Here is a 15,864-nt window from a genome sequence, read left to right on the forward strand (position 1 = left end):
GAGTGATGTGAGGTAGAAAAAGAAATACAAATCTGTTAAAAGAGAGATCTTGGATGTATTGGAAAGAGAGGAAGCACGGTCTTGGTCTTGGTCTTGGAAGAGAGCCTTTATTTATTTTTATTTTTATTTTTTTCTATTCCCTCTGTTGCCAGCTTATTCTAATTTTTTATTTTAGATTTGGGCCAATATAGTATACATATATATAATTTGGAGCCCCTTTAATTGGAGGCCCATGGCCATCGCACTCTGTGCACACCCTCAGGGCCGGCCCTGCTCTTAAGAGTTCGAGTGCTAAATGGGCCGAAAAAATAATCGGGGAAGTTCGATTAGCTTAGTTGCCATCAGGGAACGGCTGAAAATCCTTGAAAAAAGTGTTTGATAAGTGTACAAAAAGCATAATAGTGCGATTGATGATGTGCTATCTAGTAGAAAGTCTAATAATTCTAGCCAACAAATGTTTTATGGGTGGCCCAACTTCTCAAGAAGTTCTGAGAAAATGACACATGCAGCGCCTCCCACTACAAGTGAAAGAGTGAGCCTTCCTCCTGGAACTAACTGTGGCAATGGCAATTTCATTGCTGGGGATGAACTTGAGTACCTATCTGACCAAGACATTGCAGGAGGAAGAATTCCAAACAGCACCAACACTAACAAAAACACGAAATCAAACTTCATTCAAAATGAGTAAAAGTAATGGTTAAATGCATCCAAAAGTACAAATATAAAAAAAAGACACTAAACTGGAAAGCTACACCACAGCATACCTCCATAAGTTCCAGCGAAGTCCAAGGCTTTGAAGAATATTTCTGGGTCTAGCAAAGACAGCACAATTGGTGGAACCAACGTCATTGCGTATGGCAGAGATCGGCTCTGACCAGCCGGAAGTTTCAGCACTGAGTATTTGGAAATTGACATTGGATGTTAGATAAGCATACCTCTCTGTACAATTAGATAAGCACAGTGGCTTAAGTATATAAGCATGCATAAACATATTTACAGCGGCTTAGGAGACAAAAAGCCCATTCTCAAAAGGATTTATGATAGAAGTAGGTGAAAATGCACAATAGGGAAAGGAAGAAAAAAAAGGCTGAATTACATTTTTGTTCCACTTTGGTCCCAGCCATTTCAATTTTGTCAATTTTAGTTGTTTAATTTTCTTTAACTTAAAATCAAGTCCAAATAAAAAATGTGATTTAGCCAAAACGAAAAAAAAGAAAGAGAAAGAAGCTACATAAGGGCTGGACGGCCAGGGGTTTTGAACTCTTAATAAGAAGCTATGAAGAGAGGAAAAAGAAAAGCGCTCTTGTTTATTTTAATTTCAATCAATTTTTTTTTTCATAGAAATGAAATTTATTGAAAGAAAAAGAAGAGGAACACACAAGTGGATAAGAAATCCACAAGCAAAACGAGCAACAACAGAAAAACAGACTAAAAATACAAAGACACCAGCCAAACTACACAAAGGACTGCTACACCAGAAAGACCCAAAGAAACCAAGTTGCAAAACAAACACTTCACATCACAGCAGCAGCCATATCCCTCAATATAGTGGAGTAAGAATAGTCTTTGAAATCTGAAGTGACAGAAGCCCAGTCTTTGATCGTACATCTTCTACTAATTAAATACACATTCATATTGAAAAAAGATGAATCATTAGGTGGAAGAGAAAAATGCACTCACAGTCAGAAAGGAAGTCAGAGAGACCCAAAACAAATCCGATGTACGACGTTGCAATAGCAAAAAGTGAGAACACCTCAACAATAGGCTGAAAAAAAAATCAAAACAAAGTAAACGAAAAGGAAAGGAAAATAGAACTTTATTGCTTCACATACTAACTGTTACTTCAAAGAAAGTCAAGAACGACTCTTGTGATAAACCTACTCCAACAACTTCGTTCGTAGATTGCAATTGTTGTAATGGATCCATGATCTTATCTGAGCTCATTTCAACAGTTGTGATGGTTCCTAGAATCACGGCATTCCAGACTAGAAATAAAACAAGTGGTATACTGGTGCCTAAAACAATTGCAGTCCTGAAAAATAACAAGTTGATTACATACACAACATACAATATCAATAATGTATGACAATATACTAAAACAAACTATCAGACAAAATGATTATACGAGTAACGAAACCAAATGTCTAAGTCAAGGCACATATTTATACAATCTCTAATTATAAATTACTTTTAGGGTGCCATAGGCATGACAGTTCTTAAGGACCATTTATAAAATCAACCAGGTACAAAGTCAGCTTTGACCTTGGACTAATATAGACAAAGACTTCTAAGCTACAACAATGATGTAGCAGGTCCTCTTTTTGAAAATATATCACGCCAGTTACTTGGAATCTAAAGTTTGAAGCACAAATGTGACATCCATATAGGCATAATACATTTCTGTGTGGAATCTGTTGGACAACTACAAGGGATTGAAGAAGTCCATGCTCGTGCGAGCAGCTGAACATTTCGGGAAAGCATTGGCTTGCAACTGAAATTCTTTTCCTTTTGACATATGGCACAATCCAAGGCACTTTGCTTGCGCTAAGGGGAGCAGTCTTATCTTAAGATTAGGTCGAATGAACGTGAACAAGATTTGAATATTCTATGAGCTCGGTCCACTTAATCATCATTTCGTGTTTTATCACATTCATCTATTTACAAAGTTATCGTGGATTCAATCTTTCATAATCCTTCACATCAAAACCATGTCACTATTTGAACACAACCTAATTAACCTTTCACTAAAGCTGAATTTCAAACTAAAAGGAAGAGATGGCTAGAAACCAAGTTCATTCTTCCGTATATGTCACGAACAACTATATTAATGAGATAAATGAATGCAATATATATGACTGTATGCATAATACATATTAGTATGTAGTGTACATATCAATTTATGTTTGAACATAAATTTATGAGCACTATCTATGTCACAAACTTCTATATAATAGAATACTACTTATCGAAAAATTCTATTCGCAGAATGAAAACTTCAAGTTCACCAGGTATTATTTGATTGCTGTTGTACTTCAAAAATATCAAATACATTGACATGGCATAAATATTATATAGGTGGTTTGTTGGTCATTTTAAATGTTAACGTTTTGATAGCCTTGTAATCAGACTTGATCATGTCTATACAGTCTTCAACCTCAGCATCAAGAAAAAGTGTTATAGTTTACCATCTTACTCTTTGAGCAGGCTAGAGGCTTAAGCCCATTTCATTGGAAAGAAGTTTCTCAGGGCCTTCCGGTGTTCATCTCTAATCTTTGTTTTATTATGGATTAGGGGGATAAAATTTGTTTTTGGAAGGATGTGTGTTGGGAATTCTCCACTAAGTATCTCTTTCCCCACCTATATAGGATTTCAATGTCTCTTCACGTGTCTTGGTAGTTTGTGTGATTTCCATTCATCGTCTGCAGGTGGAATTTTAATTTCAGGAGAAATCTGAGAGACCTGTGGGGGAGTTTTCCAATCTCTCATTGATTTACCCTCTCTTTTTCACCTATACTTGACAGAAGAATTTCTATTCTTGAGTCTTACGGTAGTTTTTGTTGCAAGTTCATAACCCTTTAACTGAGGATCACTGTCTCTATTTTCAGTCCATCTGTCCTACAGGACCAAGTTGCATCCCAAGGTCCAATTTTTGGCTTGGGTTGTTGCCCATGGAAGGGTTGACACCTGTGAGGTTCTTCAATGTTAAGGGTATACTTTTTCTCTCCCCACATTGGTGTATATTGTGCAAAAGGGCGGCAGAAAGCAATGACCATATTTTCTTATTGCTCAATGGCTTTAAGTTTGCGGCACAATCTTCTTCAGGTTGCTAGGTTAAATTGAATGTTAAGTCTTTGTTTGCTGAGAGATTTTGTGCTTTTGGTGGTGGAGAGAAGGCTAAGGTTTTGTGGAGATGCAGTGTACTGTAAATGTTTTTGTGTTTTGGATGGAAAGGAACAGAGTTTAAGACAAGCTAGGCAAGACAATGAACAAGCTTAGGGATCATTCAGATTATGGGCCTGTCTTTGACTTCAGTTTCCTCTGTGTTCCGAGACTGACCATTTTTTTATTTATATATGGATTAGGAAGCAGCTGTTTCACCTTACTTGTATGCATGCATTTTTGGTACCTGGATTTTTTTTTAGGCTGAGGGTAGCATCGTTTATGGACTTTGATTGTAACTCTACATTAGTATTAATTCATACAAAAATCAAATTATCACCTTACTTTTGACAGGTCTCCTTCAAGATTCGTACAAAGAACAGGCACAACATTCTGGAGAAGGTATATACAAAATGTTAAAGAGTCGCTTTACTATTGAATGACTATATAAGTTGGTGATGTTACCTGGTAAACAAACGACAGAACAATTATGGGTATACTCATGGGAACAGCTTGAAAGTTGGCTTTCAAAAGAACATCCCATTGTAGGTATCCACTTGCGACGGCCTAAGAAAGAAAGCAATGTTCATTTATTGTTGCATGCCCGATATTGATGCATAGAACATCATTTAAGCAACTCCCACCACTTAAAACATCATTTTGTCAGCTCCATTTGATGCATGAAAAATACTGCACACTTGTGTACGCAACACAGTATGCAGAAAAATAGAATTGTGCATGACAATGCATATGAGACAAAGCAAATTTTCCAATAACAAGATGTTAGGATCACAATGAAATGGTTTTGACTTTCCTGCTTCTTTTGATGCCAGACTGGTTCTAAATCATAATTCAAAATGTATATAAAGCCTATCAGAAAATAAACTGACGAGGAATACATATTTACAATATGGCTCACCAAAATGAAACAAGTCTGGTTTATTACTCTCCATAATAAGTTACAAATAAAAGCAGTCTTGTTTCACCAAAAATAGAAAAATAAAAGCAGTCTTTTTGTTTAACTTTTCGAAATTCTTTTGCATCTCTTCCATAATATCTATGTATCACAGTTCACAAAAATTAATAGGATAAATATTCTAATGACTACTGTGCAGACATAATTTTGGTCAAAATTGGACTGGAGCAGAGAATCTGTACTCTGGAGCAATAACACTTAAAATCATGCAAGTCCTGAAAGAGAGAGAGAGAGAGAGAGAGAGAGACTTACTACTAGAGCAGCAAAAGATATGATAATTCCAAATACCAGAACCCCATTAACAGCACCAATGAAGCGTTGACTACATGTGAAGATAAGTTTACAGTCAAACTCAAATCTCAACTGGAGAGAGAGAGAGAGAGAGAGAGAGAGAGAGAGAGAGAGAGGAGCTACAAAAATTCATCATATTTCAGTTCTCTTTGGAACCTTAGCATGCCACTGTTGTTAGCTTGGTATACATATGGCCTCTAATTTCCATTCCATACGTATCTGAAAGGTTACAAAATGCAAGGTGTGGTTGCACTGATATTTTTCCCTCGAATTGTCTGTCCGTCTCTCCATGTGTAGGATAAGGCTCCACATAAGGGAGGGGATTAGCTATCAATACTTAATTATTGGCTCATTCCCTAACAGCTTAAGCTTTTGGAAACCAACGGTTGTCTAATAAATGTAGGTAATACATTCTCAAATTTCCCCTGGAAACAAATTTCCAGTTTGAAATTGGCTTTCATTCTGTTAGATGGTAAAGTCTTATACTATGTGAGAAAAAAGTTCAAGGTACTGCAAGGATGGCACAGACACGCAATATATTTCATAGGCACACACTGTTGCTCATTCATGCACATGATCGGTCTCCCATACACACACAAAGACGCATTTAAAATTATCCAGTACAATGACATCATAACCTTGATCAGACATGTAGCATAACTTCCTATTTAGCTAATGATCAGCATTCTCGACTACCAGTCATCTTAATAGAAAGACCGAGTGATGCAGGACGCATAGGACCTAAATTTATTAGCTTCCTAAGGTAATTGTTAGTTTCCTAGATTCTCTAGTTTTCCCAATTCTAGTAGGATTTCTACTTTTCCAGATTTCCAGATTTCTAGTTTTAAGTTTCCTATTTTATTTGGGTTAGGATTTCTGTTTAAGCAAGGGATTTTTATCCTATTATGTCTAGGTTTTAGTTTTCTATAAATAACCCCATGTAATTCTTTAAAATTCAGATTTGAATGTTGAGTAAACCTTTTCCTAGAACTCTCTGATTTCGTCCCTTCGATCTATATTTCTTCTCCTTGATCTCCGATATTCTTCTTTGTTCTACTGTTTCTGTCCTTTATCTCGTCTTTTCGATCTCTATTTCTTCTCCTCGGTCTCTTATATTCTTCTCTGTTCTATTGTTTAAGTGCTTAATCTAACACCTACGGGCTGTACTACATCACCGAGACCCACGGTTAACTCGGCCTATAGTCTACTAACAGTACATGATTGCCGTATTATTACTAGAACAAGATTGGTTTACTTTAATATACTTAGTTTACAAAAACGATAAGCTAAGTGTAAAGATGAACCTTCCAAAGTAGCATATGCCTCCCAACAGCAAAGAAAATATTGTTGCACTTTCCCATCTGCAACCATAATGCTGCCATCAACACCTAACAAATGTAGAAGTATAATTCGAATATAAAATGGACAATTGTTACTCATAAAATTGATATGTGAAACAGCAAAAGTTGGTGCAACAATTGGGCACATTGGAAATGCTACAAATTGGTCCTTACAAGGGAATTCCGAGAAAATTTGTCATAATTTCTGAAGAACGAGCTACATAGGCAACAAGAAGTGCATAGTGTATAAAAATGTATGACCAACTGCAGGATAATGAAAGTTGAGATCAGAAACTGATTAAGAAAATCACACATAAAATTGTACTATAATAGGCCATAATGACAGACCATGTTTACATAATTAGTGGTGCACAAAATAATAAAAGAGAATATTGAATAAACTATCTAAAACATTTAAAAGAAGCACAGTAGATAATTTATTTTCTAGTTAGAATAAGGCAGAATGATTTTCCCCTTTGATTGAATGGTATATAAACTGACTACAAGGTTACAAATAAGGAAGGTACAAAAGTCAACTATACTAAATGCAATTAATATACAGCTAATTAATTAATTAGCCTATTCTAGTCTTCATGCCAACATTGGGTTTTGTATAACTTTCAAATCTCACAATTCCACATTTCTTATCAAGTACCTAAATTTGGCTACGAAAAGATGAACCTTAAATGGATCCAAAATACAATTCACAATCTGTCCAGCTTTAGCTGTAATGTTTGCATTAGAGTTTTCTTTGTGAAATTTAGCATTCATTTTAGCATCTGATAAAAAAAAAAATGTAGGTAAAAAAAGAGCCCCACCATGGTTTCTAAATAGAGTTAGATATCTCTTGTTGTTAAAGGACATTTCTGAGTGACTCTCTCACTCACCATTGCTATTTTATCCCATCTAGTTTCTTGAATTCCATATTTCAATTGTTTTTCTTTTTCCTAATCACGGCACATGCCATATTGATTCCCTTTCCACCAGAAATCTCCACAACCAATTACTCATCCTTCGTCCACTTTCGACCAAATTACCTTTCCTCCCCTATTACTAGGCCATAGAAAACCCCTCATAAGGTGCTCCACTTTCCTAGAAATTCCTTTCAGAACTTGAATGCTTTCCAGTATTGGTTCTAATAAATCAAGTCGGTCTCCTCCGGAAAGGGATACCTTCATTCCAACTTTAAAATCTTTCTTTATCCTTTTCCACCACCACATTCCAAACAATTTCAGCTCTAGGATTGCCACCCAAATAGAAAGCACCTCCCTTTCTCTCAACTTGTGCAATTAGTTTTGCAATGGGCGTGGGCTTATCAATCAACCCAAGTACACAAGATGAGGAACAAAAAAAAACTGAAGATGAAATCCGTTTCTATGTTGAAACGATCAAGTGACTCCAAAAATATCCTTGATCTTCTCCCTCACAATCAAATCCACGGCTTACCGTGGTCTTCTTCTGACAGCAATCCCATAAAGCCCACATTCATGCTGCTTCCCCTGGCTTCTTCTACTACACCAGTGTGCATAAAGCAGATTCCAGCTGTTGGTTCCAATATCTGGATTTCATATTTTAAATGACTCACCAAAAGAGGACAGAAACTTCAAAGGATATCGACCAAAACGACCTCTCTCAATAATATGTTGGTGAAACAAGTTGCCTCACCAACACCTAAATTATGTCAGCAACATAGAAGAAGGCTATACCATCAGAACCAAATTTAGATAGATTACATTTGAAAGCAAAGAAGGTAACACTGATTTAAAATAAAAATTTAAAAAGGCTAATGCACTATCTTCATTGTTTAAAAAAAATAATAATAATTCCAAAGTATTCAGGGCAAAATGAAAAAATCCAAAGTAATGCATTTTGCAGTCAACAATAAGCTGTATAAATACTTTATAATCTACAAGAATATCACCTTACCACAAAATTTGAACTCCCACACTCCCTACAGTCCTCATGGCCATTGATACCTGAAATGGGTCACCAGACAAACGGACAATGTTACAATTTATATGTTATGGATGCATTCGACAGCCTAAAACTTTTTCTTGGAAAAACACAATTGATATAAATATAAATATTTTATGTTGTTACATGTGGTTTGCTTCAGAAAAGGAGACCAAACTGTTTTTTCTTCCTCCTAGTTGGTGTCTTAAGTGTTTAGTGCATGTAGGAAAAGAAAGACAGAAAATATAATCCTACTTTTAAATCTGCAATGCAACTACGGACAATACTTGTGCAAAGAAGACTAAGAAATTAAGTACCAGTGATACACCACCAGAACCCAGTTGACACATAGTGTTTACATTTACTTCGGCTATTAGCAGCCCCGTTACAACCTGCCATTGACGAATCACACGTACATAAGAAAAGGGAAATATAAAACTGGAAAAATTGTGTTGAATGTGAAACGAAACGAGTTAGCAACGGCCTAAGTGATAATGTAGAGAGGAAAAACAGAGAGTTACAAAATGAATGCATCAGCTGAGGTGGGTTAGCAACACAACACTTACCATGTAAATCCAACAGAGTACGCAGGTGATTGCAGAAGCCAGAAATCCGGATTCTTGCGTCACTGCAGGGATTGCAAGGATCCCAGCACCGATCTACAATACAAATATCATATGGAATTCAATACCAACTGTCAACTGTCAACTGTCAACAATTCCTTCATCTAAAGTCAGCATTTTAGGATTGACAATCGGCATTCCAATAGCACTAACTAAGTATAGTAATACTAAAAGAAACGAAAGAAAAGAAAAACGAGGAAAGAAGAGTTGCATACCGTAGTCCCTGCGACGAGGAAAATGGCGCTGGGTAGACTTCCTGTATGTATAAATCAATTAAAAATAATAATAATAATAATAATAATAATAAGCAAATGAATAGAAAAATAATAATAATAAGTGAGTGACCAGACCAGCTTCTCTCTTCAAGGTGGCTTGGTTGAGATTGGAAAACAGCCTCTCAAACTCGAATTCCGTCTCGGTCTCAGACTCAGAGGGTTGAAGTTGAGATTCTTTCTGCGACTGCGGGAGGCATTTGGTAAGTAGTTTTCTTGGACTTGGAGGAGGAGTTGTTGGAGTATTTGAGAAATGGCTCCTGCTCTTGCTCCTCCTCGTCCTCCTCTTTCCATTTCTGCAATTAAGTGGGAGTGGATGAGCAGAAGAATGCAGCAATCTTCTTGACGACCACGAACACGGAATTACAGCGCAACAAGAAGAACAGAATGCTGCCGCCATTTTTTTTTCTTTTTATTTTTCTAATATTTTCTTTTTCTTTCTGTTTTTGGGTTTTAGATAGATGACATAGTCATAGTCTCATAGAGAGGGAGAGGGTCCAGGCAGCAACACAGCCAAGCAAAAATAAAGCAACGCTTGACTGAGTCTCACTCACTTCCCTCCGACTCCATCCGCTTATTCATCATCAGACGTGATTTTCTTTTTCTTTTTCTTTTTCTTTTTCGTCTATTTGACATATGAGGTTAAGAGCATCTCTAATAGCATCTCCAAATTAAATTATTATTTTATTACATTTTAGTGTTGATTTATTTTTAATTAAAAAGAAAAAAAAAATATTTATTTGACATTTTTATTTTAGGATGTCAAAAATAACATCTCAACCTCCACCAGCCTTCATTCCACATCAGCTTTGACACATCGGTTGGAGTGATGTGAGATGTTATTTCTAGCCATTAAATGTCTATGTGGCATTTTTGACACATAAGTTGGAGATGCATAAATCACTTTAGTCATGTCATAAAAAAAAAAAAAAAAAAATTAAAGATCACCTTTTTTTCTTTTTTCTTTTTTCTTTTTTTTTTTGGAAAAAATAACCTTAGTAGGCTTATTTTCACAAATGATTCTTGAGGTTCAAGAACTTTAATTTGGAGAAAAGACCTTAATAAGAAGATAAATTATAAAGGAGTGTGAATCCTTCCTCGGAGCAGATATTTCTACTTCTTGCAAATCACAACACATACGCAAATTCCAAAAAAAAAAAAACAAAAAAAAAAATTTATGCTCATGTCAAACTATGATTGGCATGTTAGTAGTTCCTGCTCACGAAGGAGACAAGTATTTTCCTTCTCAATACCAATGTGTAACGCTTGAAAATGCTCAAAATCTAATATATTTAGTCATGACTTGTAACCCTCAATGTGAAATTCTATATTCTCAACCTATAATAGTTGGAATGAATTGCATTAAATAATATGAACATTATTGCAACTTTCTCTGTGAGTGAGGGAGTAAGTCACTCAATTGACTGGGAAAATTGGGAGGATGAGCCACGAGCACTTCTCGAAGCAGGTTCTGTATACCAGTTATTTTCTTCACGAGTGAGAAAGTTGGCCTCTGCAATAAAATTCCAAGGAAAAATACCATGATTTAGACAAGCCTTGATATATCTCAAAAAAATCTTTGTATAATAATTTTCCAATTCTTTCAATCAAGCCTAAAATTATTCCAACAAAATAGGCAATCTAAAACTTTAGGCAACGTTCCATCAAGTGATGACTGACTTTCCCATTTCATGATTGTCCATGATTAGCTGGGAGGAGGTTTTATAGCTATTGGATAAATAAATTATTCAAACGACAGCACGGGAACTAGCAATTATAGCATTCGTCAACAATTACTTCTTTGTTATCTTTTATTTTCAGCTCAGCAATTCGTAATAAACATGCTTCTGGTGAATTTCTTTTACATCATGATAGCTAGTTAATACTCTTGACACAAACATGTTGTAAAAACATCAGATACAGTGCAAAAGACTGACCTGACAAAAACACATCTCTATATTCATCGTCATCATAAACGAATTGGGGAGGATCTGGAGAACCAATCCCAACAATAGTGCTTCCACTGCATCAACAATATTGCGAAAAATGGAAATGATGCAAATGTCAAACGAGTTTGTATCAGTAACAATATTACATGGCAATATATGTTCTTCATGCAAAAGTTGACAATGTGACGTTTTTGCACAATGGTTTTCATTGTGGGCCATTTCACCATAAAACCCTGTTACAGATGAGGGGAGACTAGGGATACTTTTTCATCACCCATCAGCGTGTCAGCTTTGGCGTTTTAATGAAATAACGATAAAAGCAAGAGTTTAACTGAATATTCCATTAAGTGCTACAATGGATGTACCTTCCAGACATAAAAACAGCACCATATTGTCCACGGCTTGCTGCAAGTACACGCTGTTTTAATCTTTTAAGAGATGGAAGAACTTCAAACGCTGGAGGTTCTGCAAATAAACACATATAAAAAGTTTGTAAATGGAGTGCTTTTTAGATAAAAGGATGGAACTGTAGCAGTCCAATACTTTATGACCCTGTTGAGAACCAAGACCTACTCTTGAAAACAAGCAAGGTTTCTCTAGTTCTGTAACAATGTCAATCCGGTACGAAGTTCTATGCAATATATTTTAACAACCATCACATATGGAAGATTGTTTAACACATAATGACTATAATTTGAATGTGTAAAACACTTCTAGATATAAAACAGTTGAAAGGCAATCAAACACAATGCCTTAGATGAACCTCTCTGGTCATAGATAAACCTCTCTGGTCAGGTATGCATACCTAAATCATTGATGCAAACATCCTGTGATATTCCATTCCTTGAAATTTTCTCCAGCAAAGTTACAGGATCAGACTTACTAGTTCTATCCAATTGAAGGCGCTGAAATTGTTTTTTCAAAAAAAAAAATTCTTAAAAGAGATGGTTTCAATATATTGACGCAGATTATTATTAATCCATTCACTATATTTAAATATGCAATACCTTGTAAACTTCAGCGGTTGAACATGCCTGTTGGGGCTTTATAAGAACCATTGGAAGGTCCAATGGTAGCGGTGGAGGGACATTTTGAACAACCTGGACATCCAAAACCAGAGCTGAAATTTAAACTCTCATAGAACTATCAGACATTTTGAGGACAGGCACATATATGGTACAAAAATGCACCCGCATGTGTCAAATTGTTCTGTACATGTTGGATAGATTGTTCCATACACTTTCTAGGGGTGGAAACAATTATGAATATTTTTGCAGAGCCATCATCTGAAATGATGTAGACCGACGGACATACAATAAGAAACAGATGAAGTTCTATCTTTGTAATAAATAGACATACCTCACCTCGACCAGTACAATAGGCTGCTCCTTGAGAGAAAAAGAAGGGAACATCTGAACCAATCTCACTCGACCATTCTTGGAGTTCCTTCTCAGTGGCAAGAAAACCATTAAACTGATTTGCTGCCCATAGTGCAGTTGCAGCATTGCTGCTTCCACCACCCAGCCCTGCTCCTGTGGGCACCTTCTTGTCAAGATGAATCTGCCAAAAATAATTTACATACAAAATATGTATATTTAGTTACAGCACCTAACGCTGATTAAATTCAAAGAGATGTCATGTTAACATTCAAAATCTTCTCAATCACCTAAGCATCTATTCTTACCCAAAAGAAATTGTTGCTACCAGTCTTCTTCCTGTAAAGGTTAAGGGCCTTAATAATCTGCAGAAAGAAGGTTTCCAATCACAATGTCCCAAGATTAAGAACAACAGTCAAAAAAGAAGAAAAAAAACAGTGCCTTACCAAATTTCTATCATCAAGGGGGACCCCAGGCACATTGGTTGACAAACGATCTTGAGCTTTTGAGGGTGACAAAGAAAACTTAATTACATCTCCAAGGCTTATTACCTAGTCAAGATACCAGGAGACATTTGGGGAGTAAGAGATGTATGTATATATAGAATACAAATGATGTGAACTTAATAACAGAAGAAGCAGTGCATAAAAATTCGACTTTCAGATTTTCTTACAAAAGATCATGTAAGCAGCAAATAGTTATAAATTTGGATGGACTCACGTGAAAGAGAGATGCCAAATCATGAAACCCATCTTCCCTTTTGTTAGTTATTCTCAAGAAAACATTTATCTGCACAAGAAAGGTTTGCCAAACTCAACACAAATTGGAAAACCCAGTTGCCAGAAAATGCAAGAAGAAGCACCATAATGACTTACCTTGCAAGGTGAGAATAGAGTGAGCCTTGAAACCGGAGCGGCTTCCTTGTCCACCTCATCTGCCAGCTTGTTTATCCTTTCATCAGGATTGTACACTATCTAGTCACCAAGCAACCCAAAATTTAACAATCAAACAAGCATTTATATACAGCGAATTGAAAGCCCAATGAAATAAAAACATAGAAACAACAAAAACTCAAGAGAGTCCAATTTGAAATTGAAGCATAACAAAGAATTGAGATTGAAGTACAACCTCTACTTGTTTTCTGGCAGAAACCATGAATCTGACAAATGGGGTCCTTCGATTTCTAGACTTTGAGTCAAAAAAAGAGGACCCATGTGACCTGAACGAAGAGAGACTGCGATTTTCAATAATATTGGGAGAAGGGGTGAAGATGGGGCTATGGCAGAGAAAATGAGAGGAAGTCATAGTTCCAGAGTGCACAGAAACGCTGTGCGAGACTTGAAGAGCTTGCCTGAAGCTTTGAGTGTTTAGTCTTTTGAATATATGTGGTATTTACTTATATCTTCAGGAACAAAAGGTATCAATTTCTTCACACATTTTGCTACTCCTCCTTGTCCTGTTCAGAAATGGGTTTGGGGGGATTACGAAAATAAAAACACTCGATTCGAACGACAGCAAAAAAGAAAGGAGTCAAGTGTATTTGTGGGACAAATGCGGAAAGCGTCAAATCCCAATTGGCAATGCCTGCTCATACCCAATTTTTCATTCGCTTTAGGCGAATAATTAACTTTTTTCAAAACTAGGAAAGGCAATGGTCATCTTTTCCTTTTCTACTTGGTCAATTATGGTTCTAGTTTCATCAGTTTCAATTCAACCATTAACGGTATAGCTACCTTCCTCTTTTGCCTTTCCATTCTTATCTTTTCCATTCATTTTGAGTCACGTGTATTCTGATTACACTTATATTTGTGTATTTATGGTATATTGAGCGCCTCTAAGGAAAGAGGCAAAAGAGTAGGCAAACCTCATTTACCTTATCTTTCGACGAAAAAAAAAAAAAAAAAACCTCATCTACCTTGCCACATCAATATTTTCATACTCTAAGGGAGGAGTTTTTATCAAAAATAGCCAAAATTTAACCCCTGAAATCATAAATGTCAGTTTTTTTAAAAAACTTTCAAATATAACCAAAAACTCACTTAAATTGACCCAAATACCCTATAAATTAAAACATAACCAAAAAGCATGCTCTTCCAAGCCGTAACCTACTGAGCACAAGCCTTACTCTCCACCCAGCCTACCCTCAAACACAAGGACACTGCCCCTTGCCAATCACCCTTAATGGAAAGCAAAGTTAATACAGGCAAGTTTGTGTTGTGGGAAGATAGTCTATGAACAGCGAGGGCCTTGCAATTTTTCTAGACCTCTTGTGCTGAGGGAAGGCAACAACACATATGATGGTTTGCAAGAAAGTTTAACCCCCGATATCATATGCAGACTAGCAGTATTTATGATACGGATTTTGCAAGAAATTTCAACATTTTTTCTCAATTAAAAATTATTATGTCAAGAAACTGACTTTAACTTTTTTTATTTTAAAAAACTCCCAAACCCACTGAATCAAGCCATAGCCACAGAGATGATTTTTATTGCTTTGGTTTATGAAAACATCGGTTGTTCCTTTTCTTCTTCTTTTTGGTAATTACATTGTCATTTTTATGATAGGATTCATAGGCATAATTAAGTTGATGAAGCCAATCTTGTTTTTGTGCTCCTGCTATTTTGGGTTTGAGCTTTTAGGTGTAATTGAGTTATAATTTAGAGGGCATTTGGGTCAATTTAAGTGAGTTTTTTGCTATATTTGAAAGTATTTTTAAAAACTGACATTTATGAATGTGGGGGTTAAATTTTGACTCTTTTTGATAAAAACTCCTAAGGAGGAAGCAAATGGGTAGGTAAAATATACACACTCTCCCCAACAAGGTAATATTACGTACTTCAAAATAAAGAGGTATATTGGGCCTCACTTGTTTTTTATAATAAAATACCATCTCCACTCTCTCACCTACTTTATATAAGATACTAGCTTCTCTGCAAGCGCTTCCGTGCCTGCGAGAGGCTTTAGAATTAAAAAAGATAATGGGTAGTTGTGTTTCCTAAAAATAGGATCCACCATCTAAATTTTCTTTTAATTTAAATTTTTTAAATACGAAAAATTGTGAAATTACCATATTATCCTCATTTAATTAATAATTTCAATTCTTAATGTTTGCATTAATCAAGGGCATTTTCTAGAATTTTGAATGTTTCACCATTCTTTGCCTTTTGCTTTATATATATAGATAATAGTATATGTAAAAGATAA

At 35.8% G+C, this 15,864-nt stretch overlaps 2 protein-coding genes across 2 annotated transcripts; both read right to left on the minus strand.

Moving 5' to 3' along the window:
- LOC18780258 (tyrosine-specific transport protein) lies at positions 300-10,071 on the minus strand. Its single transcript, XM_007214135.2, has 14 exons — positions 9,413-10,071; positions 9,278-9,318; positions 9,006-9,098; positions 8,757-8,831; positions 8,413-8,462; positions 6,661-6,750; positions 6,451-6,507; positions 5,108-5,177; positions 4,345-4,446; positions 4,220-4,272; positions 1,882-2,032; positions 1,681-1,765; positions 765-893; positions 300-647 (listed from the first exon to the last, which is right to left on the minus strand). The coding sequence occupies exons 1-14, from the start codon at positions 9,732-9,734 to the stop codon at positions 460-462; spliced, it is 1,506 nt and encodes a 501-aa protein (XP_007214197.2). The 5' UTR covers positions 9,735-10,071; the 3' UTR covers positions 300-459.
- On the minus strand, positions 10,487-14,247 carry LOC18780928 (4-diphosphocytidyl-2-C-methyl-D-erythritol kinase, chloroplastic). The gene is made up of 11 exons (XM_007212288.2): positions 13,788-14,247; positions 13,535-13,633; positions 13,380-13,448; positions 13,106-13,210; positions 12,968-13,024; positions 12,643-12,843; positions 12,291-12,383; positions 12,089-12,188; positions 11,649-11,748; positions 11,272-11,357; positions 10,487-10,847 (listed from the first exon to the last, which is right to left on the minus strand). The coding sequence occupies exons 1-11, from the start codon at positions 13,962-13,964 to the stop codon at positions 10,747-10,749; spliced, it is 1,188 nt and encodes a 395-aa protein (XP_007212350.1). The 5' UTR covers positions 13,965-14,247; the 3' UTR covers positions 10,487-10,746.

The sequence above is a fragment of the Prunus persica genome, chromosome G4, assembly GCF_000346465.2.
Source record: "Prunus persica cultivar Lovell chromosome G4, Prunus_persica_NCBIv2, whole genome shotgun sequence".
Taxonomy (NCBI): domain Eukaryota; kingdom Viridiplantae; phylum Streptophyta; class Magnoliopsida; order Rosales; family Rosaceae; genus Prunus; species Prunus persica.

What these genes read in the sequence shown, in the direction of transcription:
- LOC18780258 (XM_007214135.2), bottom strand. Translation starts at nt 9,734, where the DNA reads ATGGCGGCAGCATTCTGTTCTTCTTGTTGCGCTGTAATTCCGTGTTCG. An exon ending in GTTCTGGTGGTGTATCACTG is followed by an intron (nt 8,463 to 8,756) that starts GTACTTAATTTC and finishes GACCCATTTCAG; the next exon opens with GTATCAATGGCCATGAGGAC. An exon ending in CTCTGACTTCCTTTCTGACT is followed by an intron (nt 894 to 1,680) that starts GTGAGTGCATTT and finishes CCAAATACTCAG; the next exon opens with TGCTGAAACTTCCGGCTGGT.
- LOC18780928 (XM_007212288.2), bottom strand. Translation starts at nt 13,964, where the DNA reads ATGACTTCCTCTCATTTTCTCTGCCATAGCCCCATCTTCACCCCTTCT. An exon ending in CTGCCAGAAAACAAGTAGAG is followed by an intron (nt 13,634 to 13,787) that starts GTTGTACTTCAA and finishes CTTGGTGACTAG; the next exon opens with ATAGTGTACAATCCTGATGA. An exon ending in GCTGTTTTTATGTCTGGAAG is followed by an intron (nt 11,358 to 11,648) that starts GTACATCCATTG and finishes TTGTTGATGCAG; the next exon opens with TGGAAGCACTATTGTTGGGA.